Raw genomic sequence first — 25,499 nt, 5'->3', positions numbered from 1 at the left:
AACAATAAAATTAAATTAAATTTAAACCTTAGATTATAAATGATCATAAAAACAAAATGGGTAAAAATATATTAAATACGATACTATAGTCAATATGCGCATGGATCCCAATATAAATTTTCAATGCGAATAACCGGTCACAAGATATAAACTCACTGGTTACTAGGTATAAAGTCCCATACACGGTTAATATGATGTTGTATATAATTTTGCAGAAAAGTCCTTACTTGCCAATTTTTAGCAATGATCGAAAGCGTATGCAGCCTGTAGGTTTTGCGTTATATGATATTCAGGCTGTTCATGCGCACAGCGGCGTCCCGCTGTATTTAATATAGCAAAGCGATCGCTTATCGATGGTTTGTAGAGGCTTACCCGAGGGTCTTTTGCTGCTGGATATTATGCTCTCGACACGGCGTACCTGTCTTGGTTCCGGTCTCAAGAGCTGGTGTCCAGGTTTGAGTTTTTGGCCGCCAGTGAAATTTGTTTGTTGCACGCGGTGTCGATGTCTTTCATCACCAGCGTGGCAGCGATAATTCACTTCAGCGGCTCTCTGGTTAAATGGCAGTTGTCCAGACTTCCTTGGTTTTGCAGGATCTTTCTACTCCATAGGGGAATTGCTACCAGACGCGTTTCGGGGATTTACGAAAATGACCACTGAGGAAGGGGTCATTTTCGTAAATCCCCGAAACACGTCTGGTAGCAATTCCCCTATGGAGTAGAAAGATCCTGCAAAACCGAGGAAGTCTGGACAACTGCCATTTAACCAGAGAGCCGCTGAAGTGAATTATCGCTGCTACGCTGGTGATGAAAGACATCGACACCGCGTGCAACAAACAAATTTCACTGGCGGCCAAAAACTCAAACCTGGACACCAGCTCTTGAGACCGGAACCAAGACAGGTACGCCGTGTCGAGAGCATAATATCCAGCAGCAAAAGACCCTCGGGTAAGCCTCTACAAACCATCGATAAGCGATCGCTTTGCTATTAAATACAGCGGGACGCCGCTGTGCGTATGAACAGCCTGAATATCATATAACGCAAAACTTACAGGCTGCATACGCTTTCGATCATTGCTAAAAATTGGCAAGTAAGGACTTTTCTGCAAAATTATATACAACATCATATTAACCGTGTATGGGACTTTTTATACCTAGTAACCAGTGAGTTTATATTTTGTGACCGGTTGTTCGCATTGAAAATTTATATTGGGATCCATGCGCATATTGACTATAGTATCGTATTTAATATATTTTTACCCATTGTGTTTTTATGATCATTTATAATTTAAGGTTTAAATTTAATTTAATTTTATTGTTTATACCTATTGCATTTTAACTTTTTTCTGCATTTTATTTTTAATATTACTGTCATTTCTGCATTCTTACCAATAGTGTTAATAAAGATCCCTATACTTTGAGAGTGTGCCCCACTTTCATTATTTACTTAGCTAATTTTCACCACGACTAATCTCAGATTCACACGTGACCTAAACCTCCCATGAACCCATACATTGTAGGCATTACCTATCTGCAGACATTTTACTCTGACTACAGGACCTTTGATGATGTCATGGTCATGTGAACAGTCACATGAGGGGAGGAGTAAAGTAGTGGAGGTGTTTCACTGTTCAGCACTTCCTGTCATGTGACCAGTGTGACGTCATCGCAGGTCCTGCAGCCCCAGGAGGTGAGATCTGCAGGCCAGTTATTGGTCTTGGTTCTGGGTTTATTAGAATAGAGCGGTTCTATAGGTGATATATAGTGTTGACCGAGAACCCGAGCATTAAACCAGGCGCCTGCTGCTCTGAAGAGGGGAGGGCGTCTGGTTCATAGGAAAAGGTCAGAAATTGATGGAAACACCACTGAAATGGTTCGGGAACAGCATGGGGAGGATGTCTGGATGCATCTTGAACTCGCAGGTCTCTGCTGGTGTCACGACTATGGTCATGGTCATGACTCTTAGAACCACATGCAGTTGCCAGTGGCCAGGTTTGGTTGTTTACCGCAGGTGAGGGCTGTTAGTTGATAGTCTCACATGCGGTTGCCGCTGGCAACATGGTGTTGTTGGCAGTGTAGCAGCCTGAGCTTGTTGCTAGGCGGCTCGGTGTCAATGCATGCGGTTGCCTCTGGCAACGTGCGTTTGTATGTGTGCACTTTCTCCGTTTGGTGTGCACGGGGTTAAGGTGTGTTTGCTAGGTGTGGTGGGTGTGACCTCAGGCCTCCTTATATGTTTGTGTGGTGGAGGCTGAGGTCAGTTTTGATTTTGTTGTCAGTCTGTGTAGGAGCTTTGCTCCCTGGCTGAATGTTCCTGTCTGTGTGAGCCATCCTTATTTATTATATTGTTTCCCTTGCTCTGTGTGTCCCCACCAGCGTGTTTCTGTTTTCCCTCTACCACCTGGTGTATGTTGTTATGGGGTGGGCCTTGTTTGGAGGTTATTGTGTTGTAGTGTGTTTCCTCATAAAGGGGGCTGCCTTCCTGGAGGGGTTTAAGAAAACATCTAGACAGTGCGTTTCCGTTCCATCTCGTCGGCGGCAGGTAAGTTCTGGTAACCTAGGTTGTCTATTGCCTTTTGTTTCTTACCTGTCGTTTGGCTGTGAACCCTGTCTAGTTGGTTGCCAGCTGCTGGGTTTCTGGAGACACCATGCATCCGTTGTGCTGGATGGTCTCTGCCCTGTCTTCAGGCTTAGGGCATAGCAGGGATACCTAGGGTTCTAGATTGGAGAGCATGAGCCCCCTTACCTTCTGAGGCAGGTCATGCATTAGGATTTTAGAGAGATCTTCAGGATCGCGTTAGGAGGTATCCTGCTCCCTGTTCCCTGCGTTGCAGTGAACGCCGAGGCACGGTGGGGGGTTCCCCCCACTCCACGCCGTGACAGCTGGGAACGGTGTTGTCTGAGTAGTACGCCACTTTTACAGACTGACAATAATACGCACAAAACCGAAGAAAAAAATTGATTTTAGAGGAAAAACTGTTATAAAACGTTCCTTCCTGTATATTCACTTGTATATAAAGTGCAAGTGCTGCCAAAAATCACAAGGAAGAGGCACTCCGATACAACCTGTATATCACATAAAGGAGGGCCTCATTCACATTGTGGTACAATTGTTCAGGTAGTGGGACTCCTACACTCATAAAGCCTATGCACTAAGTGAAAGGGCTGCCAGAAATTGCAAGGAATCGGCACTACAATACACCCTTTATTACACATAAAGGAGGGCATCATACACAGCCTTGAAAAATTATTGATGATGGCCTGCTGGTGACCCTCAAAACCATTTGGAGCAAGGGCCTGCTGATCTGACCATCTAAAACATGGGCGAGGGCCTGCTGCCGCTTTGGTGACTCTAGATAACGTCCCCGTGACAACGACTATCCATTTGGATGTCTGCCCTATCAACTCTCGATGTTATTTTCAGCCCAAACCATAGTGACCATGGGTTACGGGGGAATTATAGTTTGATTCCGGAGAGGGAGCCTAAGAAACAGCTACGACTACCACATCCAAGCAAGGCAGCGTGCGCGCAAATTACCTATTAGGTATAATTAAGTGAGGGCCTGCAGATGAGCTGACCCTGTAAAAGATTTACGGTGCAGGCCTGCAGGTGAGCTGACCCTTTAAAAGATTTTAGGTGCACGGGCCTGCAGGTGAGCTGACCCTGTAAAAGATTTTAGGTGCGGGCCTTCTGATGAGCTGACCCTCTAAAACATTATATGCGAGTGCCTTCAGGTGAGCTGACCCTGTAAAACATTATATGCGAGGGGATGCAGGTGAGCTGACCCTCTAAAAAATTAAATGCAAGGGCCTTCAGGTGAGCTGACCCTGTAAAAGATTTGAGGTGCGGGCCTGCTGGTGAGCTGACCCTGTAAAATATTTAAAGGTGCAGGCCTGCTGGTGAGCTGACCCTTTAAAAAAATTAAATACGAGGACCTTCAGGTGAGCTGACCCAGTAAAAGATTGTAGGTAAAGGCCTGCTGGTGAGCTGACCCTCTAAAAAATTATATGCGAGGGCCTGAAGGTGAGCTGACCCTGTAAAAGTTTGTAGGTGAGGGCCTGCTGGTGAGCTGCCCCTATAAAAAATTATATGCGAGGGCCTGCATGTGAGCTGACCCTGTAAAACATTATATGCGAAGGGAATATATGCGAGGGCATTATATGTGACGAATAAGCATGTTGATGTGATGGAAGAGTAGAAGGAGGATGAGAAAAAGGAAGATTCAACCATTTACCCTTGTTTGTTGTGGAAGGGGTAACATGGGAATACAGTGCATTCAGTACATTATAAAAAACACATTTAAAGTGCCTTTATGTTCAGCAGCTTTCCTCTGGTGGAGTAGGGAAGTAATTTTCAATCCAGGCCTTGTTCATTTTTATATGAGTCAACCTGTCAGCATTTTCAGTTGACAGGCGGATACGCTTATCTGTTATAATGCCACCAGCAGCACTAAATATACGCTCAGACAAAACGCTGGCGGCAGGGCAGGCCAGCACCTCCAAAGTGTAGAGCGCAAGTTCGAGCCACGTGTCCAGCTTGGACACCCAGTAGTTGTAAGGCACTGATGGATCATTGAGGATGCTGACACAGTCTGCTATGTACTCCTTCACCATCTTCCAAAATGTTTCCCTCCTTGTGACACTAGGCCACGCATCAGGGTGAGGGTGCTGGCGGGGTGTCATGAAACTGTCTCAGCTTTGGAGAGTGTTGCCCTGCCTCTGTTGGAACTGCTGTGTGTTCCCCTCGTCTCCCCTCCTCGGTTTCCCAAGGAACTACGGACTCTGCAGCCAGCATTGTCAGCTGGAAATTTTTGGAGCAATTTTTAAACAAGGATCTGGTATTGCACAGTTTTGCTTGTCCTCTCCACCAGAGTCAGGCTGGGTTCACACCTGAGCGTTTTACAGCGCGTTCCTACGCGCTGTAAAACGCTCAACAGGCAAGAACCAATGATTCCCTATGGGAATGGTTCTCACCTTAGCGTTTTACAGCGCGTACGATCGCGCTGTAAAACGCCCGATGCCCCAAGAAGTACATTAGCTTCTTTGGGGCGTCTTGTCGCGTGTTCCCGTACATAGACTTCAGCGGGAACGCGCGACAATAGGTGTTCGCTTGTCTCTGTATGCGCAATTGCAAACTCCCGTACAATCGCGCATACAGAGCGCTCCATCGCGAACGCTCAGGTCTGAACCCAGCGTAAGGCTGGATTCACACCTGAGCGTGTTAAATGGCTTCTGTGCTCCTCTGCTGGTCCTTTTCCTCGGTTGGTCCCAGCAGAGGAGCACACATCACAGTGAGTACACCAAACAGTACACTTATCCCCCAGATCACCCCCCATCACTCCAATTAACCCCTTGATCGCCCCTGTCAATCATTTAGTGAAAGGGAAAAAAGTGATCAGTGTAAACTGTCACTTTTTTTTCACTAGTATTGACTGTTAGGTTTTAGGATAGTTTAGGCCCCTTTGTTAGGTAGTTAGCGCCCACCGCACCGCAGTCACTGATTCGCTGATTAGCATATCGCTAATCAGCATTGGAACTTTTATAGTATCCGTAAGTGATCAGAACTGATCACAGTCAGATCTATAATAGTATTAGTGTCACCTTAGTTCGCCCTCCACCCAAAACGCAGTGTTTGCCCGATCAGGCCTGATCGGTCGCCCACGCGTACGTTCACCCACGCCCGCCCCACTGCAGCGACCCCAAAAATATTTTTTTGGATCACTGCACAATCACTTCACAAGCGCTGCGGCGATATAAAAATCAGTTTTGATAATTTTTATCAATCGCAGCGGCTTCCGGTACTTCGCTAGCCTCCCATTTGTAAGACAGGCTTGCTTTTTTTCTTGGGTAGTCTCAGGGAATACCCCCTAAATTTAGTTGACCAAATGGCAAATAAGGGGTATTCTTCTGAAGAGGCCTACAGGCTTCTGACCCAGTCGGATGAGGAATGGGAACCCTCATCTGACGAATCCAGTGGGTCAGAATATGAACCTGTAGAAAGCAGTGGCAGTCTGACCCAAAGTTCGGACGAGGAGGTTGAGGTCCCTGATACCACCAGGCGTACCCGGCCCCGTGTTGCTAGACCACAGGTTGCGCAGGATCTGCTTCAAAGGCAGCAGAGTGGGGCTGGCGCTGTCTGATTACGTGGTGAGGCATACATCAGCAGCGCAGCCCATCCTGGACCTAGTACCAGCACTGCTGTACAACATGGTGAAGTGGCGAGCACCAAAAGGGCAGTTGAAGCTGGTACGGTGGCACGTGCATTAGTTCCCCCATCGCAGCCACCGCACAGACAGGCCCGTAGAGCCCCTAGAGTCCCTGAGGTGCTGGCAAACCCTGATTGGCAGCCCCCAACTTCAGCCGCACCAGTAGTTCCCCCTTTCGCCGCCCAGTCTGGAGTTCGGGTCGGCACTGGGGTTTTTTGAGCTGTTCTTGACTGCGGAGCTCTTGGACTTAGTCGGACTTAGTCGTAACAAATCGGTATGCCACTCAATTTATAGCCGCCAACCCGGGAAGCTTTTATGCCCAGTCTTTCCGGGGGAAACCCGTCCAAGTTTCCGAATGAAAAAAAATTCTGGCCCTTCTCCTCAACATGGGCCTAACAAAAAAAGCATGAATTGCGGGCATATTGGTCCACGAACCCAATTCATCACATGCCCATGTTCTCTGCTGCCATGTCCAGGACACTATTTGAGACCATCCTGCGTTTCCTGCACTTTAGTGACAACACCGCCTCCCGTCCCAGAGGCCACCCAGCTTTTGACCGGCTCCACAAAATTCGGCCCCTCATAGACCACTTTAACACCACATTTGCAGATTTGTATACCCCTGAGCAAAACATCTGCGTAGACGAGTCCCTTATACATTTTACCGGGCGCCTTGGCTTCAAACAATACATCCCAAGCAAGCGCGCCCGGTATGGGGTCAAATTGTATAAGCTCTGTGAAAGGGCCACAGGCTATACGCAAATTTCGTGTCTATGAGGGTAAAGATCAGACCCTGGAGCCGGTCGGTTGCCCTGACTACCTGGGGAGAAGTGGGAAGACAGTCTGGGACTTGGTGTCACCCTTATTTGGCAAGGGGTACCATCTCTATGTGGACAATTTTTACACAAGTGTGCCCCTCTTCAGGCATTTGTTTTTAGAACAGATTGGCTGCTGTGGCACTGCGCGACCTAGTCGCCGGGGCTTCCCCTAATGGCTCGTTACCACCCGTCTTGCAAGGGGAGAGAGGGCTGCCTTGTGTAACGAAGAACTGCTCACGGTGAAATGGAGAGACAAGCGTGACGTTTACATGCTCTCCTCCATTCACGCAGACACGACAATCCAAATTGAACGGGCAACCAGTGTCATTGAAAAGCCCCTCTGTGTCCACGACTATAATTCGCTCATGGGAGGGATGGACTTCAATGACCAGATGTTGGCTCCGTATTTACTTTCCCGCAGGAACAGACGCTGGTATAAGAAGGTGTCTGTACATTTAATTCAATTGGCTCTGTATAATAGTTTTGTTCTCTACAGTAAGGCTGGGAGAACAAGATCCTTCCTCAAATTTCAGGAAGAGATCATCGAGAACCTCCTGTATCCAGGAGGTTCCGTGGCCCCATCCACCAGTGTAGTGAGCCGTCTACACGAGCGACATTTCCCCAGTGTCGTTGCTGGTACCTCAAACCAACCGCCACCAAAAAATTTTGTCTGTAGCAGGTGTGGAATAAGGCGTGACACCCGCTATTTTTGTCCTGACTGCCCTGACCACCCTGCCCTATTCTTAGGGGAGTGTTTGCGGAAGTACCACACACAGGTACACTTAGCATAGGGATTGCGTTACACAGGACAGGCACACAGGGCTGTTAGGGCCCTTTCACTCACAGCTGCTGCAAACCTCTCCTTTCACCTGGGACAAAGTGCATAATGTACTTCGCCACATCTCTGGGCGATTTGCGCTTTGCACATTGTCCCATGGGGAAGGAGAGGTTTGTCCTATAAAAGGTAAAAAAAAAAAAAAAATCACAGGTAAGCGAAAAAGTTAATGTTTCAAAAGTTCAAAAAAGTTTTTAAAAGTTAATGTTCTGTTCAAATGTTCTATAAAGTTAATGTTAATAAATTTTATTGCGTTGCGGCCTGTTTTTTTGTTGTTGTTTTTTTTACCTTCTAGGTGGACCAACCGATGAACCAGCTGCAGCACTGATGTGCATTCTGATAGAAGCATTGCGCTGCTGTCAGATTACACAAAAGTCGGTGTATGCGGCGCTGCAAGACGAGATTTCTCCTCTGCAGTAAAAAAGATACGTTTGCCGAGGCTTATGAGCTGAGGGGGCGGCGGTGTTCATATGCTTTGGCAAACACTTTGTATATAAAAAAAATAAGAAATAAAAATCCCGGCAATGGTTTATTCATCCACATTGATTGATGTGAATGGAGAAATCGGGTTTGCCAGGGCATACAGGCTCAGTGGGTTTGGATGTTGGGCGGAGCTCCTATGTCCTGGCAGACGCCTTTCCCCTCCTTTGGGTTTTTTCATCCACATTGATCGATGCGAATGAAGAAATCTGTGCCGTTCATTTTTTCTTTCAGCCCAGAGGCTGAACGGAAAAAATATATATATCATTACCCGTATGCTCAATATAAGGAGAATAGCAGAAACTCCTAATGCTGGCCATACATGTAATGATTGCGGAGACCCTCAAATGCCAGGGCAGTGCAAACACCCCACGAATTGCCCCATTTTCGAAAGAAGACACCCCAAGGTATTCGCTGAGGGGCATATTGAGTTCATGAAAGATTGAATTTTTTTTCCCAAGTTAGCGGAAAGGGAGACTTAAATAATAAAAATTTCCGCTAACTTGTGCCAAAAAAAATCTTCTATAAACTCGGCATGCCCCTCACGGAATACCTTGGAGTGTCTTCTTTCCAAAATGGGGTTACATGTGGGGTATTTATACTGCCCTGGCATTTTAGGGGCCCTAAAGCGTGAGAAGAAGTCTGGAATCCAAATGTCTAAAAATGCCCTCCTAAAAGGAATTTGGGCCCCTTTGCCCACCTAGGCTTCAAAAAAGTGTCACACATGTGGTATCGCTGTACTCAGGAGAAGTTGGGCAATGTGTTTTGGGGTGTCTTCATACATATACCCATGCTGGGTGAGATAAATATCTCTGTCAAATGACAACTTTGTATAAAAAAAATGGGAAAAGTTGTCTTTTAGAGAGATATTTCTCTTACCCTTTTAGGATTTCACAGGCCATTTTTTACATATTTGAATTTCAAACTACTTCTCATGCATTAGGGCCCCTAAAATGCCAGGGAAGTATAACTACCCCACAAGTGACCCCATTTTGGTAAGAAGACACCCCAGGGTATTTCGTGATGGGCATAGTGAGTTCATGGAAGTTTTTATTTTTTGTTACAAGTTAGCGAATGGTGTCTACTTTCTTAAATGGGGTCATTTGTGGGATATTTCTACTGTCTGGCCATTGTAGAACCTCAGGAAACATGACAGGTGCTCAGAAAGTCAGAGCTGCTTCAAAATGCGGAAATTCACATTTTTGGACCATAGTTTGTAAACGCTGTAACTTTTGCGCAAACTAATAAATATACACTTTTTTTTATCAAAGACATGTAGAACAATAAATTTAGAGAAAAATTTATATAGAAATGTAGTTTTTAAAAAACAAATTACAACTGAAAGTGAAAAATGTCATTTTTTTGCAAAAATTTCGGTAAATTTTGATTAATAACAAAAAAAGTTTAAATATCAGCAGCAATGAAATACCACCAAATGAAAGCTCTATTAGTGAGAAGAAAAGGAGGTAAAATTCATTTGGGTGGTAAGTTGTATGACCGAGCAATAAACCGTGAAAGTAGTGTAGTGCAGAATTGTAAAAAGTGGTCTGGTCATTAAGGGGGTTTAAGCTAGGGGAGCTGAGGTGGTTAAACAGTTCGGTGTTTATTCACACATAAGGAAAAAATTAAATGACCGTTCACAGTCTTGGTGTTCGTTCACACCATGCAATGTCCATAGAACAAAATATTCACCTGTTTAGCAGTTTTCCACCCGCAGTCCACGGCTTTAGGGGCCTGTTTCCCGTCATGCGGATCTCAGCCCTTTAGCACGGCACAAATTCACAGATCCCAAAACAGAGACTCCCCAGCTTCTCTGTCAGATGGAGGATAAACCGCACACAGCTGAGACTGGCGGCTGGGTTTTATATCGGCCAATAAAGACCCGGCCTGGAGCACTTTGGCTACTCCCAGTAAGAGCCCGGATCGGCTTCACAGCCATACTAACACCAAACAGTGTCAGTCAGCATTAGCTCTACCGGCTCTTACCTCACCGAGGCCAGGTGACTCGGTGGCACATGCCTTCCATTAATGACGGCCCCTTGAGACTTCCTACTATATATATATATATATATATATATATATATATATATATATATATATTTAATTGCAAATCCACAAAACACAGATTCCGGCCAAATGTGGAACGCACATGGCCAGATCTATGATAGAAATGCGGGGTTGCGGAACGAAAGTACACGGTGTGCTGTCCCGATTTAAATGGATGGTTCCGCTTCCCTCCTGCAAAATTGTGGAACGGATGCGGACCCGTAAATATGGTTGTGTGAATGGGCCCTTAGAATATATTCACATGAAAAAATGGCTGTTAAAATGGTCCTCTTCAAATGTATGGGGGCTGTCGGTCAGGGAAAGACAAAATACGACATGTCCATGTCCCCGGCTACATTCACACGGACACACTGTCTGGTTTTCATGACCATTTCGCTTCAGTTTTTAATTGCCTTTAAACACTGGTGTTGTTTATTGGCCTTGAAGGCACTTATTTTATGCCCCCCCAATAATGGCCCCAAGTATAAATAATGGCGCCTTAGTGCCCCCAGTATTAGTTTCCCACATAGTACCCCCTCCATATAAATAATGGCCCCTTATATATATTTGTGTCCAGTTGTGCCCCCGGTATAAATTTTGCCCCCCCCCCATCCCCAGTAGTGTTAATGGATCTATAAAAAAAAACTCACCCACTTGCACGTGAATGATGGCGTCACATCATGTGACGTCACCACGCTGAGAGCTTCAGGTCCTAAAGCCTGCAGTGAGGAGAGTGTCCCTGCGGGTGCAAGTGGATGAGGTGAGTATTTTTTATTTTTTTATTGTAACCCCTGAATGGCATTTGGTGTACCTGTTTTTAATGGTTGTCAAACGGGTGCACTCCTTTCTATTCATCTGTTAAAAACAGTCCTATTGATCATCAGAACGCTCTGTCTGGCCGCAACATGTGCTATTTTTTGTTGTCCACTGGCTGCTAAAAGATAGCCCTGTGATTAGCCTCATTGACCTCAATTGGTTCTAAAAATAGTGAATGTGACCGTAAAGACCGTTTACACAGGCATTTAATTACAATAAATGGCCACTTAAGCGATCAGTCAGTCCTTACGATCATTCATCCAGCTGTTCATTTCCACCTCTTTACATAGAACGATGCACTGCCGACTAACATTCATATGAAAGATGCAATGTATAGTGTGCTATCAGTAATCCTTAATGGAGTTGTCTTATGATAGGAATGTATTCCATACACATAGGACAGAAGATAAGTATCTGATTGGTGGGGGTCTGACCACTGGGATCCCCACCAATCACAAGTATGAGCTGCCAGAATGTATGAAACGGTGGTCACACTATTCAACTCTATGGGACTGACAAAGAGAAGCTGAATACAGAGCTCGGCGATCTCCGGCAGTCCCATGGAGTTGATTGGAGCAGAAGCATAAATGTGTGACCACCGCTCTATACACTCTTACACCTTATTCTTGTGATTCGTGGCGATCCGAGCGGTTGAACCTCCAACGATCAGATTTACTGATTACTCACTTTACTTCATGTAAGATGTTCTTCTAAACACAATTTTGCTCTCAATCCTCAATGTTTCCCTCAGGTTCTCTAGTTTTCTTTTAAAAGACAATAGTCCTTTTCATCAATGACCCACCAAGGATGGAGAAGGACACAGACCTCATGGCTGCGAGGATATTAGACCTCACCCTGGAGATCATCTCCTTGATAACTGGAGAGGTGAGTGTCTCACATGACATCACTCTTATCTCTAGTAATAAACCAGGGAAATGACTGGAAAGGTGAAGGATTATTAGAATCTCTGTAGTGATCGGCGTCTCCCCATACACAGGATTACACAGTAGTGAAGAAGTCGTCTGGTGAGTGTGTGACACCCCGTGTGTCAGGAGGACGGAGCAGGACCCAGAGCCCCATCACCGAGCCTCCACCTCATTCCCTGATACATGAGCAGAAGATCCTAGAACTTACCACCAGGATCACTGAGCTGCTGAGCGGAGAGGTGAGCGCTGCTGGGAATGCTGGGACATTATACAATAACGCCAAGGGATGGGTCTGGTAATGACTGTGTCCTTGTGTTGTCAGGTTCCTATAAGGTGTCAGGATGTCGCTGTCTATTTCTCCATGGAGGAGTGGGAGTATTTAGAAGAACACAAGGATTTGTACAAGGACATCATGATGGAGAATCCCCAGTCCCTCACATCACCGGGTAAGAGTAGACCTTCCATGACTGTACAGGAGAGAACAGTTATGAGGGTCAGATTCCTCCATCATCTGATCATCCCATATAGACGATGTATTCAGTCACTGTGTGTATTTCCTATAGATGGATCCAGTCAGAGAAATCCACCAGAGAGATGTCCCAGTCCTCCGTATTCCCAGGACTGTCCAGAGGAGAAACCAAATATCCCACTGGATCATCAGGTAGATGTGTAGTGTCCCACTTGGTAATTGTGGGCACTACACAAGGGTTAATATAGTCATTGTATGTTATATGATGTTTTGTCATTTTCCTGTTTATTTGTATATCAGGCCTGTTAGGGTGTAGTACTTCCTCCTAGGCTGTAGAGGGAGATAGGGAACCCCTAATATATATAGTTAGGCCCAGACAGGGAAAGGGCAATATAGTCCAGGAGGCTAGGGAGTGCAGTCTAGCCTGCCTGAGGTTCTTGAGCCAGAGTTAACTCAGAAGTTGTTACCATGGGAAGAGTTGCCTCCTGAGAAGAGACCTGCAGTTCCTACAAAGTACACTGCAGAGCAGAAGTGTTTCCAGCCAGACAACAGAGCTGAAGGGCAGAGAAATCTATTTAATGCAAGGAGATGTATACCTGAGGAAGTTTCTTTACCAAGGATAAAGCCACCATTAGGGCATACGGGCCTTGGGATCAAGACAGACAGGAGTTCTGAGGAATAGTGCACAGGATTTCTGAGGAAAAGGTGCAGCCTGATCTGTGAGTGTATTTAACCCTCTGAGTATCTTGCAAGAACATTGTTGCCTTCCATTACTGTAAAAGCCTGCTTGTGATTGACTGCTTCTGTCATATGGAACTGAAGCTAAAGAGCTGTGAGTAACCAAGAGCAACCCTCGATTGCCCAGTAACCGTGACCTCACATTCGCAATACCCTGCAGGGCTGCGTATTGCAGATGAAGCTGAGGTTTCTACAAATCCTCTAAAGACTGATGTAATGGAGCTTTCTACTGACCTCCCCCAGCAGCAGTGGAGTATACTGTACGCTCCGTCTACTGACCCCCCCCAGCAGCAGTGGAGTATACTGTACGCTACTGCATCTGGTTATTGGTGGCTGAAAGTGGTTTCTGGTTTCATAAAAGATTGTGATAAAAGGAATCTGTCACATTGATTAACCATGAGTAATACTGCTGACACTGACCTCCGATGAGTATTCCCTTTAAAGGGGCTGCCCAAGGCTTAAGCTTTTCACCAGTCCACAGAATAGGCCATAAGTGTCCAGTCTGTGAAGGTCCAACTTGTGACTCCCACCGATCATTAGAAGAGGATTCCCATACTTCCTTTATAAATGGAGCAGAGGTTGAGTATGCAAGCTACCGCTCCATTCAGAGTCTGTGGGACTGCCAAAGAGAAGTAAGTGCAGCACTTGGCTATCTCCAGCAGCCCTATAGAGCTGAATGAAGCAGCAGTGCACCCCCCAACGATCAGACACTTGTCACCTATCGTGTTTAAATCCTAGGACAACCCCTTTAAACCTCCAACTTTTTCGACATCCACTTGGCAATTGACATTCAATGTGGATTAAATTGTAGACTAACAGCACAATGCCAGTCAGCTGCTTCTAAGGCAGAATGCTGTATTTACAGAGTATGATGAGCGCAGCCCCATCTAAAATATGTACTTCAGTTTTAAAGGGATTATCTTACCTGAGACATTGGTGGCACATCACTCAAGAACGGAGCTCTCAAAGTGAAGGAGAACACTCCGCAGATGCGCAACCGTCCTTCCTTAATTTGTATGGGACCGCTAAAAATAGCCAAGTGGCGCACTTGGCTATCTTAGGGAGTCCCATAGAAATGAATGGAGAGAGCACAGCGAAAGCGCGGCCACCGCTTCATTCACTTGTATTAAAGTGCCATAATTAGCCAAGCCAGTGTCCGGTTATTTTTGGCGCTACCATATAAATTATAAGCAGGCCGGCCGCACATACATGGTCCACTCCTGTTCACTTTTGGAGCTCCGTTCTAGAGATAGACGTGGGTCACACCTCCTAGACCCGCACCTGTCTGACATTGGTGGCATAGCCTAGAGTTATATATATCAATATCTCAGATGAGAAAACCCCTTTAAGCACCAAATCGTGAAAATAAGTCCAAAGATCAACAAAACTGATAAGAGGCCCGAGACCCTCAGTTATGAGGGAATTTTTATTTAGTCTTGGGAGGAGATATCTAAGGGGAGACCTGATAAAACTGTACAAATATATGAATGTAAGAAGGTTCAGTCTCCAGCGCTGATAAAAGGCTTCTTCACTGTAAAAGCTGTGACATTATAGAATAATGTAAGAACCGGAGGTGATGAGCACAGCGCCCCCTCCAGGATAGGATCAGATCAATTCAAACCTTTCTGCTGATGTTTAAAACACTTGTCTGAATGTTGATCCTGTCTGACCGACACTTGAGGAGATCCTTCTCCTTTAGGGCAGATTGGTTCATGTCTTCTAGGGGTTTCTAACCTTCACCTGGATATAAGAGAAACTCAGGTTCCCTTTTCTGTTTTCTTCATGTCTTTAATGTTGGATCTTTGCAGGAAATGTCTGGTGAAATGACAAGTGGACTCGAAGACCTCGGATCTGTGTCTGTGAAAGGTTAGAGTCCTTTTTTTTATGTATAAATCTTGTTGACTGTAAATTCCTTTGTTAATGGCAAAACTTATACAAAGTTCAGAGAAACCTCGTCCTCATCATTGTTATGAGTTATGTTTTAATTATGTCAAGTCCATATTTAATCTCCCTGGAGAGATGTAGGTGATAATCGCAATGTCCTCTGCCAAGGAGATCATCACTCGTCTCCTCGGCATTAATCACAGCTCACATGGAGGTGTTATCAGTTTATTTACTGATTGTATATTTATTTTCTGTACATTGTTATAGAGGCGGCCACATGACAGGGCACAGCGATCCCATGAACCCTGTCAATTAACCCCTCAGGTGTGGCACCTGAGCGGTTAATTAACCTGGTTCGGCGGATCGCCTCGCCCCATCGTTGAGGCTGGGTGCCGGCTGTGTGATACAGCCAGCACCCGCCGCCCACATTTGTATTCAGGGGTTAATTATATTCATTGGTGGCGCAGTGGCCACAGCCCCCACATTTTGGAATGCTGCAGGAGTGTTACAGAGGCCAAAGGGCATGACTAAATGCTCATAGTGCTTTTCAGGAGTGTTGAATGCCATCCACCACTAGTCACCCACAGGTATTCAAATCAAATTCTCCAAGTTTTTTTTATGTAGTCCAACATAGCCTAAGTCTCCGATAAAAATAATGGATAGTCTTGGCCACTAGGAGGCATGGTGCCAGACCGGAGCCCAATCAGTCATAGGCTCTGTGTGGTAACTACCTTCCGTTTTATCAAAAATATACGCGTAGCTGGCATGAACCATGGCCCAGTAGATTCTTGGGAGCCTATGAAGCCATGGGTGGTTGCTCAGAAGCCAAGCAGCGGAATCGACAGTCATCCCCAGTGCAAAATCCCAGAAGGAGGATACTAGTAGAAACAGGCAGGATATAGGATCTTTTCTGTGAGCAAGACTCTCATTTGGAGATCCATGGGCACGCTGACATTTCATGGATTCCATAAGTGTCATCCCATTGATAGATGCGACTACCAAAGGCCTCTCCAACTGCTTAGAAGGGATATGGTATTGGGCTACCAAGGCCTGATGCAGGAGTCCAGGAAGGCCTACAAGGTAAACCAAATTTCACTGCATGGTAAGGACACAGGGAATATCAGCTTCAGGAAGAACTTGACTTTGCCCAGGGTTATCCATCCAATCAACCCTAGGCACTGGGGTTTCCCATGAGGAGGGAACAGGCTCTTTGCAATATAAGCACAGTACAGTCACTGCTGCACCTATGCAGATGATCCTCTTTGGACAGCTTGACTTTGTCCAATTGCTTGGGTTTTGGAGGAGGAGACAAAGAAGGTTGCATGGGCCTTTGAAAAGAAGATGCCAGCCGAGGAACTCGGCTTTCACATGCTGACACCTTGAAGCGCTCTTTGAAGCTGAGATGGATTCAAGCGGCCAGGATAATTACATTATCTATGGTAGAGAGTGCCTCTTCACCTGCCAATTCATCCTTATTATGCCCGGACACACCTCTCCAGAAAGCAGCAGTTCAGAGCCAAGTAGCAGAGCTGTATGGCATACTGTTCCAGAGTGAAGCTGGCCTGACAGAGGTGCGGGAGTGAAGAGGCCACAGAGGTGGCACGACAGGCTCCTCGAAGACCTTGTGGAAGGTGGCCAAAAGTCCCAAAAATTATAGATCAGTTGGCCAATTTGCTTACAGAGGGGGATAGCCTAGGCAAGGGCTTCTCCAGAGATGAGGCAAACCAGGAATGTTACATTGGACCAGTCTATAGGAAACTGATGAGCCTGCAACTCAAATTGAATAGTACACTGGTTCAAGAAGTGTGAGGGAGTGAAAGGTGCAGGCTGGAGGCAAACTGGTGGAGGTGGTTATGCAGACACATTGGCTGAAGGTAGCAGCACAGGAGCTGCAGGAGTCTAAGTGGGCTAAGATAGAATTGGGATACTGCAGAAGCTGCTCTTGGCATCAATGTTGACTAGTCAACTTCCTAAATATTTTAGGAAGTCTGATCTTAGATTAGCCAGTAGGATCCAGGCAAACTGTTAAGTAGCGGATGTGGATCTCTGTGCTCTAAAAACAGTTTGGTTTAGGGTTACTCCTCAAGTTATCTACAGTAAATGGACTCTCTGATATTCAATATTTCACAATATACAGGGGTTTAGATTTTGGAGCAGGGGAACCACCAGGCCACTATCTCCTGAAGTAGTCCCTGTTTAGTGACTGTTGACCCACAAAGGTCAAGAGACACCTGTGCTGAGCACTGAGAGATCAGGCAAAACCATAGTTGGTAATAGGCCAAGGTCAGGACAGGCAGAGTTTGTGCAATCCAATAAACAGTCCAAAGTCAGGATGGGCAGCTGAGGGTCTCTATGGAGATTAGAGAGAGGCCAGGTAGCAAAAGGTCAAAACTGGGAAACAGACAGAAGTCAGTACACGGGCAGACAAACGTATAACAGCATAGCGGACTAGACTCTATTGCTCAGGCACTTACCAACAGCAGAAGGTGACTAAAGTTCCCCACAATGGCCAGCCATTGACTGGTAAAGAATAGGGTATGCATGCACTAGCTCTAATAAAGCAGGAGATAGCATGCCTGCACTCCACAGTCAGAGTGAGAGAGGCCTGGCCAATCTATTCCAGTGGCATGGCCCACCAGGAAGGAGGGGAAAGCGGAAGGATTGTTAATTTTTGTCTGGTTCTAGGTGCCCGAAAGGGACTTGGCTGGATCCATTCATATCTCCTATTTTAAAGGTATTAGAGATAATTCTGGATTACATTGTTACTATACCTTTTTACACATGATAAATGAAAGCTCTTCACACACATTTTTGATCAAATATGTTCCCCGATTATAAATACATGGTGTGATTATTGAAAACCCTCTATCTGATGTCAGAGGCAACCATTCATTAACACCTCCTTGTCAACTGAACACCATGATTTCATTCCTATAAGCTTTTAAGCTGGCCATATACATTATACTTTTGTCGGATGAACCTGTCAAGAACCGTGGGTTCGGCTGGCACACTAATGTCTGTGGGGAGTTCCTGACTCTCCTCCGGAAATGTCCCATTTTCTCCCAATCCATATATTCACCTGGGAGATAAGACACCTTTAGAACTGTCTGGCAGCAGCTTGCTCCGCTCTCCTATGGTGTACACAGACATATTTTGCTGAGCCGAATTTGTATGTGTATGGGGGAAGCGGCTGTCTGCCGAACGAAGCTTAAACTTAACCCCTTTAAGTCTTTTATCTGGAACTCTTTTTCAGGAAATATCTGTCCATGGATATTTGATATGAGTTTTATTAACCTGGTTAAAACCTAACTCATAATATGTGTCTATATATTTGTTTCACATATATGTTCATGCTGCATTTGCCTCCATTCATATCCGTTATATAGATACTATACTTTGAGAAAATAAGAAAATATATAAATTTTTTCAGGTGAGGATGAGACGAGAGACTCCCATGAACATCTCCTTTTATATGAAGAAGTAGAAGATAACAATGTCACACAAGCTAATTCAATAAATGCTAATGTACCCTTAGACCTTCACAGTGGAGATCTATCTACCGATACCGTTGGTCACAAGTATCTTTTGTCCAATCAATCACTGAGTCAATCACAGAATCAGTCTAAACAATTTGTGCATGAAATAATTGATAAAGATAAAAGACAACTTTCAGGTTCAGAATGTGAAAAGTATTTTAGTCAGAAATCAAAACTTATGGAGCGTCAAAGAATTCACACACGGGAGAAGCCATTTTCATGTTCGGAATGTAGGAAATGTTTTAGTCGAAAATCGGTTCTTAAAAAACACCAGAGAATTCACACGGGAGAGAAGCCATTTTCATGTTCGGAATGTGGGAAATGTTTTGCAAAGAAATCAGATGTTGTGGATCATTTAAGAACTCACACAGGGGAGAAGCCGTTTTCATGTTCGGAATGTAGGAAATGTTTTAGTCGAAAATCGGTTCTTAAAAAACACCAGAGAATTCACACGGGAGAAAAGCCATTTTCATGTCCTGAATGTGGGAAATGTTTTTGCCAGAAATCAGGCCTTTTGGAACATCAAATAACTCATACAGGGGAGAAGCCATTTTCATGTTCAGAATGTGGCAAACGTTTCGGCTATAAACCGGATCTTGTTGAACATCAAAGAACTCACACAGGGGAGAAACCGTTTTCATGTCCTGAATGTGAGAAATGTTTTGGTCTGAAATCAAACCTTGTGAAACATCGAAGAATTCACACAGGGGAGAAGCCATTTTCATGTTCGGAATGTGGGAAATGTTTTGCAAAGAAATCAGATGTTGTGGATCATCTAAGAACTCACACAGGGGAGAAGCCGTTTTCATGTTCGGAATGTAGGAAATGTTTTAGTCGAAAATCGGTTCTTAAAAAACACCAGAGAATTCACACAGGAGAGAAGCCATTTTCATGTCCTGAATGTGGGAAATGTTTTTGCCAGAAATCAGGCCTTTTGGAACATCAAATAACTCATACAGGGGAGAAGCCATTTTCATGTTCAGAATGTGGCAAACGTTTCGGCTATAAACCGGATCTTGTTGAACATCAAAGAACTCACACAGGGGAGAAACCGTTTTCATGTCCTGAATGTGAGAAATGTTTTAGTCAGAAAAGAAATCTTGTGAAACATCAAAGAATCCACACAGGGGAGAAGCCATTTTCATGTTTAGAATGTGGGAAATGTTTTAGACTCAAGTCGATTCTTCTTTCCCATCAGAGAACTCACACAGCGGAGTAGCCATTTCATGTCCTGAATGTGGAAAATGTTTTGGCCAGAAATCAGGCCTTTTGGAACATCAAAGAACTCACATAGGAGAGAAGGCATTTTCATGTTCAGAATGTGGGAAATGTTTTGGTCAGAAAACGGTTCTTGTTGAACATCAGAGAACTCACATAGGAGAGAATCTATTTCCGTGTGCTACTGTAGGAGATATTTTAGACAGAAATCAAATGTTAGAAAACATCTATAAGTTTACACAGGAAAGAGGCCATTTTAATGTTCTGAATTTGCTAAATTTTTTACACACAGAACAGGTTTTGCTGAACCTCGAAGAACTCGCACAGGTGCAACGTAAGAACTGTTGCAGGTGTTTGCTTTATTTTAAGAACTGCTGCCTAAGGATGCCTTTTGTTGTACAAATATACTCCTTGTGGTATAGCAGAACTGTATAGGCAGATGTCCCCAGAAAACCAGAGGCACGCTATTACAACACTGATCGTTTAGACAACGCCACTATGTCTGCATGATCAGTACTGTGGCTGTAACACATACAACGCTTTCAGGAAGCCTTCAGATCATTTATTTTTCTTTTTTATTTCATTATGCTGTGGCCTTGTGCTAAAATTAAAAAGAAATCAAGTAGTTCCCTGTCATTCTGCACTCCATACCCCATAATTAAAAAAGTTAAAACAGAATGTTAGAATTCTTAGCTAACTTACTGAAAGGGAAAAGCTAAAGTTTTCAGACCCTTTACTCAGGAGGTAGTTGAAGCCCCTTTGGCAGCAATTACAGCCTACAGTCTTCTTGGGGATGATTCTAAAAGGTTTGCACACCAGGATTTGGGGATTTTTTGCCATTCTTCTCTGCAGATTCTCTCAAGCTCTGTGAGATTGGATTGGGATGTCGGTGGACAGCCATTTTCAGGTCTCTCCAGAAATGTTCCATTAGGTTCAGGGTTCTGGCTGGGCCACTTAAAGACATTTAGAAAGTTGTCCCTAAGCCGCTCCTGTGTTGTCTTGGATGCGTGCTTAGAGTAATTGTGTTGTTGGAAGGTGACCCATCAATCCCAGGCTATGATCCAGGGCAAAAAGTTTCCATCTTAGTTTCATCAAGCCAGAGAATCTTATTTTTCACAGTCAGACTCCTTTAGGTGTTTTTTTTTTTAACTCCAGGCAGGTATTCATGTGTCTTTTACGGAGGAGAGGCTGCTTTGTGGCTACTCTACCATAAAGCCCAGATTGGTGCAGGCTGCAGTGATGGTTGACATTCTTAATGTTTCTCCCTATCTGCCCACGGGATTTATTTTTTTTTTATAGCAGATATGGATAAATGTTTCAACTCACTACATTCCTGGTTATACAGGTGCATCTCAATAAATTAGAATATCATTCAAAAGTTAATTTTTAAGTCATTTTACTAATTAAGTTCAAAAAGTGATAAATTCTATATCTTACAGCTATGTATATGATATGGCTTACAGCTAATAAAAACCCAAAAGTTAGCATCTCAGAAAATTCTAATATTATATAAGACCAAATACAAAATTCATATTTTAATACAAAATTCTGTACTTGGTCGGGGCTCCTTTTGCATGAATTACTACATCACTGCAGCATGGCATGGAGGCGATCAGTCCTGTGGCACAGCTGAGATGTTATGGAAGAGCAGGTTGCTTTGATAGTGTCTTTCAGCTCATCTGCATTGTTGGGTCTTCTGTCTCTAATCTTCCTCTTGACAATACCCCATAGATTCTCTATGAGGTTTAGGTCAGGTGGGTTTGCTGGCCAATCAAGCACAGTGATACCATGGCTACACTGACTTTGGACTTGATATAACATAACGGACCTACACCAGCAGATGACATGACTGCCCAAACATCACTGACTGTGGAGACCTCTAGCAGCTTGGATTGTGGCCTCTCCACTCTTCTTCCAGACTCTGGGACCTTGATTTCTAAATGAAATGCAAAATTTACTTGCATCTGAAAACAGGACTTTGGACCATTGAGCAGCAGTCCAGTCCTTTTTCTCCTTAGCTAAGGTAAGACGCTTCTGACGTTGTCTCTGGTTCATGAGTGGTTTGACTCAAGAAATGTGACAGTTGTAGCCCATGTCCTAGACATGTCTGTGTGTGTTTGATGGCTCTTGAAGCACTGACTCTAGCCGCAGTCCACTCCTTGTGAATCTCCCCCAAATTCTTGAATGGCCTTTTCTTGACATTCCTTTCAAGGCTGTAGTTATTGCTGTTGCTTGTGCACCTTTTGATATCCACACTTTTCCTTCCACTCAATTTACCATTAATATGCTTGGATACATCACTCTGTGAACAGCCAGCTTCTTTAGCAATGGCCTTTTGTGGATTGCCCTCCATGTTTAGGTTGACAATGACTCGAGAAGTCAGCAGTCTTTCCCATGAGTGTGTTGCCTACTGAACCAGACTGAGGTACCAATCTTGGGAAACCTTTCTTAGGTGTTTTTTGTATTGATTAGATGATTAGAGTGTGACTCCGTGAATCTACAATATTAATTTTTCACAATATTCAAATTCTCTGAAATACTGACTTTTGGGTTTTCATTAGCTGTAAGCCATAATCATCAGCATTAAAATAAACGCTCGAAAAAGATCACTGTGTGTAATAAATCTATAATATGAGTTTCACTTTTTCAATTGAACTACTGAAATAAATTAGGGTTATCCTAGTCCATCCTTCATACTTCACTGTCCACTCCAGTTCATACACTTGTGCATATTAAAATTACCATCCACAGCAACAAAAGTGGTGAATAAAACAGACCAATAGAGCATCTGTTTTTATGGAGATGAGTGTTGGAAGTATGTTGTGCACCAGAAGGAGCTCAGGCAGAGTAACCATTGGATTCTTGGTCACCTCTGTTACCAATGCCTTCCTTCCCTATTACTTAGTTTTGTGGGGCGACCAGCTCTAGGAAGAGTCCTGCTTGTTCCAAACTCTTTCCATTTAAGAATTATTGAGGCCACTGTGTTCTTAGGAGGTTTCGGTGGAGCAGATTTCTTTTTTTTGTACCCTTCTCCAGATCTGTTTCCACACACAATCCTCTCCCTGAACTCTACAGGCAGTTCTTTCCTCCTCATGGCTTGGTATTTGTTCTGATATGCATTGTCAGCTCTGAGACCTTATACAGACAGGACTGTGTCTTTCCAAATAATTTCCAATCCACTGCATTTACCAGAGATGACTCCAATTAGGGTGTAGAAACATCTCAAAGATGAGCCAGAGAAATGGGATGCCCAGAGCTAAATGTCAAAGTCATAGCAAAGGGTCTGAATACTTACTGTGTATATCCATACAAAATTATAGTTTTTCCTTTTTAATAAATTTGCAAAAATTCTAAAATTTTCTTTTCACTTTCTCATTATGGGGTACTGAGTGCAGAATGATGGGGGGAAAACTAGATTTTTTTAAAATAAAATTTATCAGAAGGCTGCAACATAAAATGTGAAAAAAAAAGTGAAAAGGTCTGAAGTATTTCTAAATGCAATGTAGCTTCATCTCTGCTCTAAAAACTAGTAATCTAAATTGTTTAACTTCTTTTATGCCACAAACAAAGGGTTAAAGAAAAGGGGGTTAATTTACACTTTCATATAACAATACTGAAGAATAAATGTCTCCTTACTGATCAGTATTATGGCTCATATTTTTATTTTATTTTGTGGCTCATTTACCATCAGTATGACTCCACAGTACAAAATACACGGAAGAAAACAGGCTTCGTTATCAAAAGCTTGGCCTAATTTACATGATAATTAAAATAAACTCTTTGGACAATGTAATGAAAATCCAATGATGAAAATGAAAATCCAAACAGTAATGATGCTATAGTAGAACCTGAGATGAGCTGCTTATGTGTAAAGTCTCCTAATATGTCTGTTTTGTTGCAATTATTACCACTGAGGTCACAATACTTTGTGCTGGAAGTGATTTGTCTGTGGCTTCTTGAAATGTAGATACAATAAAAGAAACAGAATGGCTCCAAGTTCTCAGTTTTTGCAAGAGTTCTCTTTGATTCATAGAGCGGAAGATGAGTTGACCCCTACTGTCAGTGCATTATTTTGTAATATGGGATCTAAGAGTGTTTTCTCATATAGTTACATAGAAAAATGTCAGATGTCCAAGTTCTTCAAGGGATAGAGGGAAGGGGAGTGGGAATCGAAATTCTGCACATTTACATAAGCATTAATATTATTTTGTTCTGAGAATTAATCTAAAGGCAGATTTACACATGTCGACCGACCAGGCAATTATCGTGGTGGGACTGTTCCATCCTGATAACTGCCTACTTGATTATGTGCAGCAATATCCTCCACTGTTTGGGGATGAGTGGTGGCTACTGCTATCGCTCATCCTCGTACAGATTCATCGTTTCTGGGGAGCAGATCACTGTTTACAGCGTACTATCATTTTCTTTGATAAAAAAAGTATTTTGTGCGTTCATCAGGTGATCTGCAGAACTTTTACACGGGCCAAATGTTGGGCATGAGCATTAGTTCTAACATTCATTGTCATGCCCAAAAACATCTCTAGGTCCTCCACAAGTAATTATAGACTATTGAAGATGTCCATAAAATACACGCTGACTTGAACACTTTGAGTGATTGGGCATCAACTTGGCAAATGAGGATCAAAGTAGATAAATGTGAAGTTCTGCATCTTGGTAGTGATAGTCTCCGTGCTTCATATGTCATAAGGGAGGTAACACTGGGAGTGTCACTTGTAGAGAAGGACCTGGGTGTCCTTGTAGATTAAATAACAGCATACACTTTGTACCGCTCATCTAACAACCTACTAAGAGGTCATAAACACCTAATTAGGCCACATTCTTATCAGTAAGATAAGAACTGACCTATAAAGAGTGTTTATAAGGTTAGAGAGCTGAGATAAGGAGATCCTTAGCTCCCTCACTGACAGAGGAGAGAGAAAATTCAGTTTCTGCTAGAAGAGCATCTCAGCTCTCCACAGAGAAAAGGACTCCATATTTTTAATAAAGACTAATTGAAATAATGATTTTCAGCTCATAATGAGTACAATGCACTAATAAAATTGCCCCCAAAGGTGTACATAGCCTTTAACCTCTTAAGGACACAGGGCATACAGGTACGCCCTGATGTCCGAGTCCTTAAGGACACAGGGCGTATAGGTACACCCTGTGTATTTCCGATCACCGGCGGGCGGTGATCGGAACAGAGTGCCTGCTGAAATCATTCAGCAGGCACTCTATGACAATGTCGAGTCAACCCTCCATATCGGCGATTGCAGCAAACCGCAGGTCAATTCAGACCTGCGGTTTGCTACGTTTCTGGGTCATTCTGGTCTTCGGTGACCCAATAACCGGAATAGGATGGTGATCGGTGGTGGGATAATACACCACCAATCACCATCCTTAAATCCTGAGAGGTGGCGGTGACATCACCTCTCAGGATCGCATCCTATTGGCTGGACCGGCGGGCGGGGGTTAACTTCCCCCAGCTCTGCTCTCCTCCTCCACACTGCTTCCGTGGAGCCAGGAGAGAGGA

At 44.0% G+C, this 25,499-nt stretch overlaps 1 protein-coding gene and 1 long non-coding RNA gene across 2 annotated transcripts; both read left to right on the top strand.

Moving 5' to 3' along the window:
* The first annotated feature begins 1,663 nt into the window (after positions 1 to 1,663).
* Positions 1,664 to 12,250, top strand: LOC122934846. Its single transcript, XR_006388702.1, has 3 exons — positions 1,664 to 1,687; positions 11,947 to 12,080; positions 12,193 to 12,250. It is a non-coding gene; the product is annotated as an uncharacterized LOC122934846 (long non-coding RNA).
* Positions 12,251 to 12,308: 58 nt separating this feature from the next.
* LOC122934785 (gastrula zinc finger protein XlCGF57.1-like) lies at positions 12,309 to 24,366 on the top strand. The gene is made up of 5 exons (XM_044290487.1): positions 12,309 to 12,360; positions 12,444 to 12,567; positions 12,685 to 12,782; positions 15,137 to 15,194; positions 18,643 to 24,366. The coding sequence occupies exons 2-5, from the start codon at positions 12,483 to 12,485 to the stop codon at positions 19,965 to 19,967; spliced, it is 1,566 nt and encodes a 521-aa protein (XP_044146422.1). The 5' UTR covers positions 12,309 to 12,360; positions 12,444 to 12,482; the 3' UTR covers positions 19,968 to 24,366.
* Positions 24,367 to 25,499: the final 1,133 nt, after the last annotated feature.

The sequence above is a fragment of the Bufo gargarizans genome, chromosome 4, assembly GCF_014858855.1.
Source record: "Bufo gargarizans isolate SCDJY-AF-19 chromosome 4, ASM1485885v1, whole genome shotgun sequence".
Classification (NCBI taxonomy): Eukaryota; Metazoa; Chordata; class Amphibia; order Anura; family Bufonidae; genus Bufo; species Bufo gargarizans.
The sequence above is the reverse complement of the archived record's forward strand: the minus strand, read 5'-3'. Positions and strand labels throughout refer to the sequence as shown.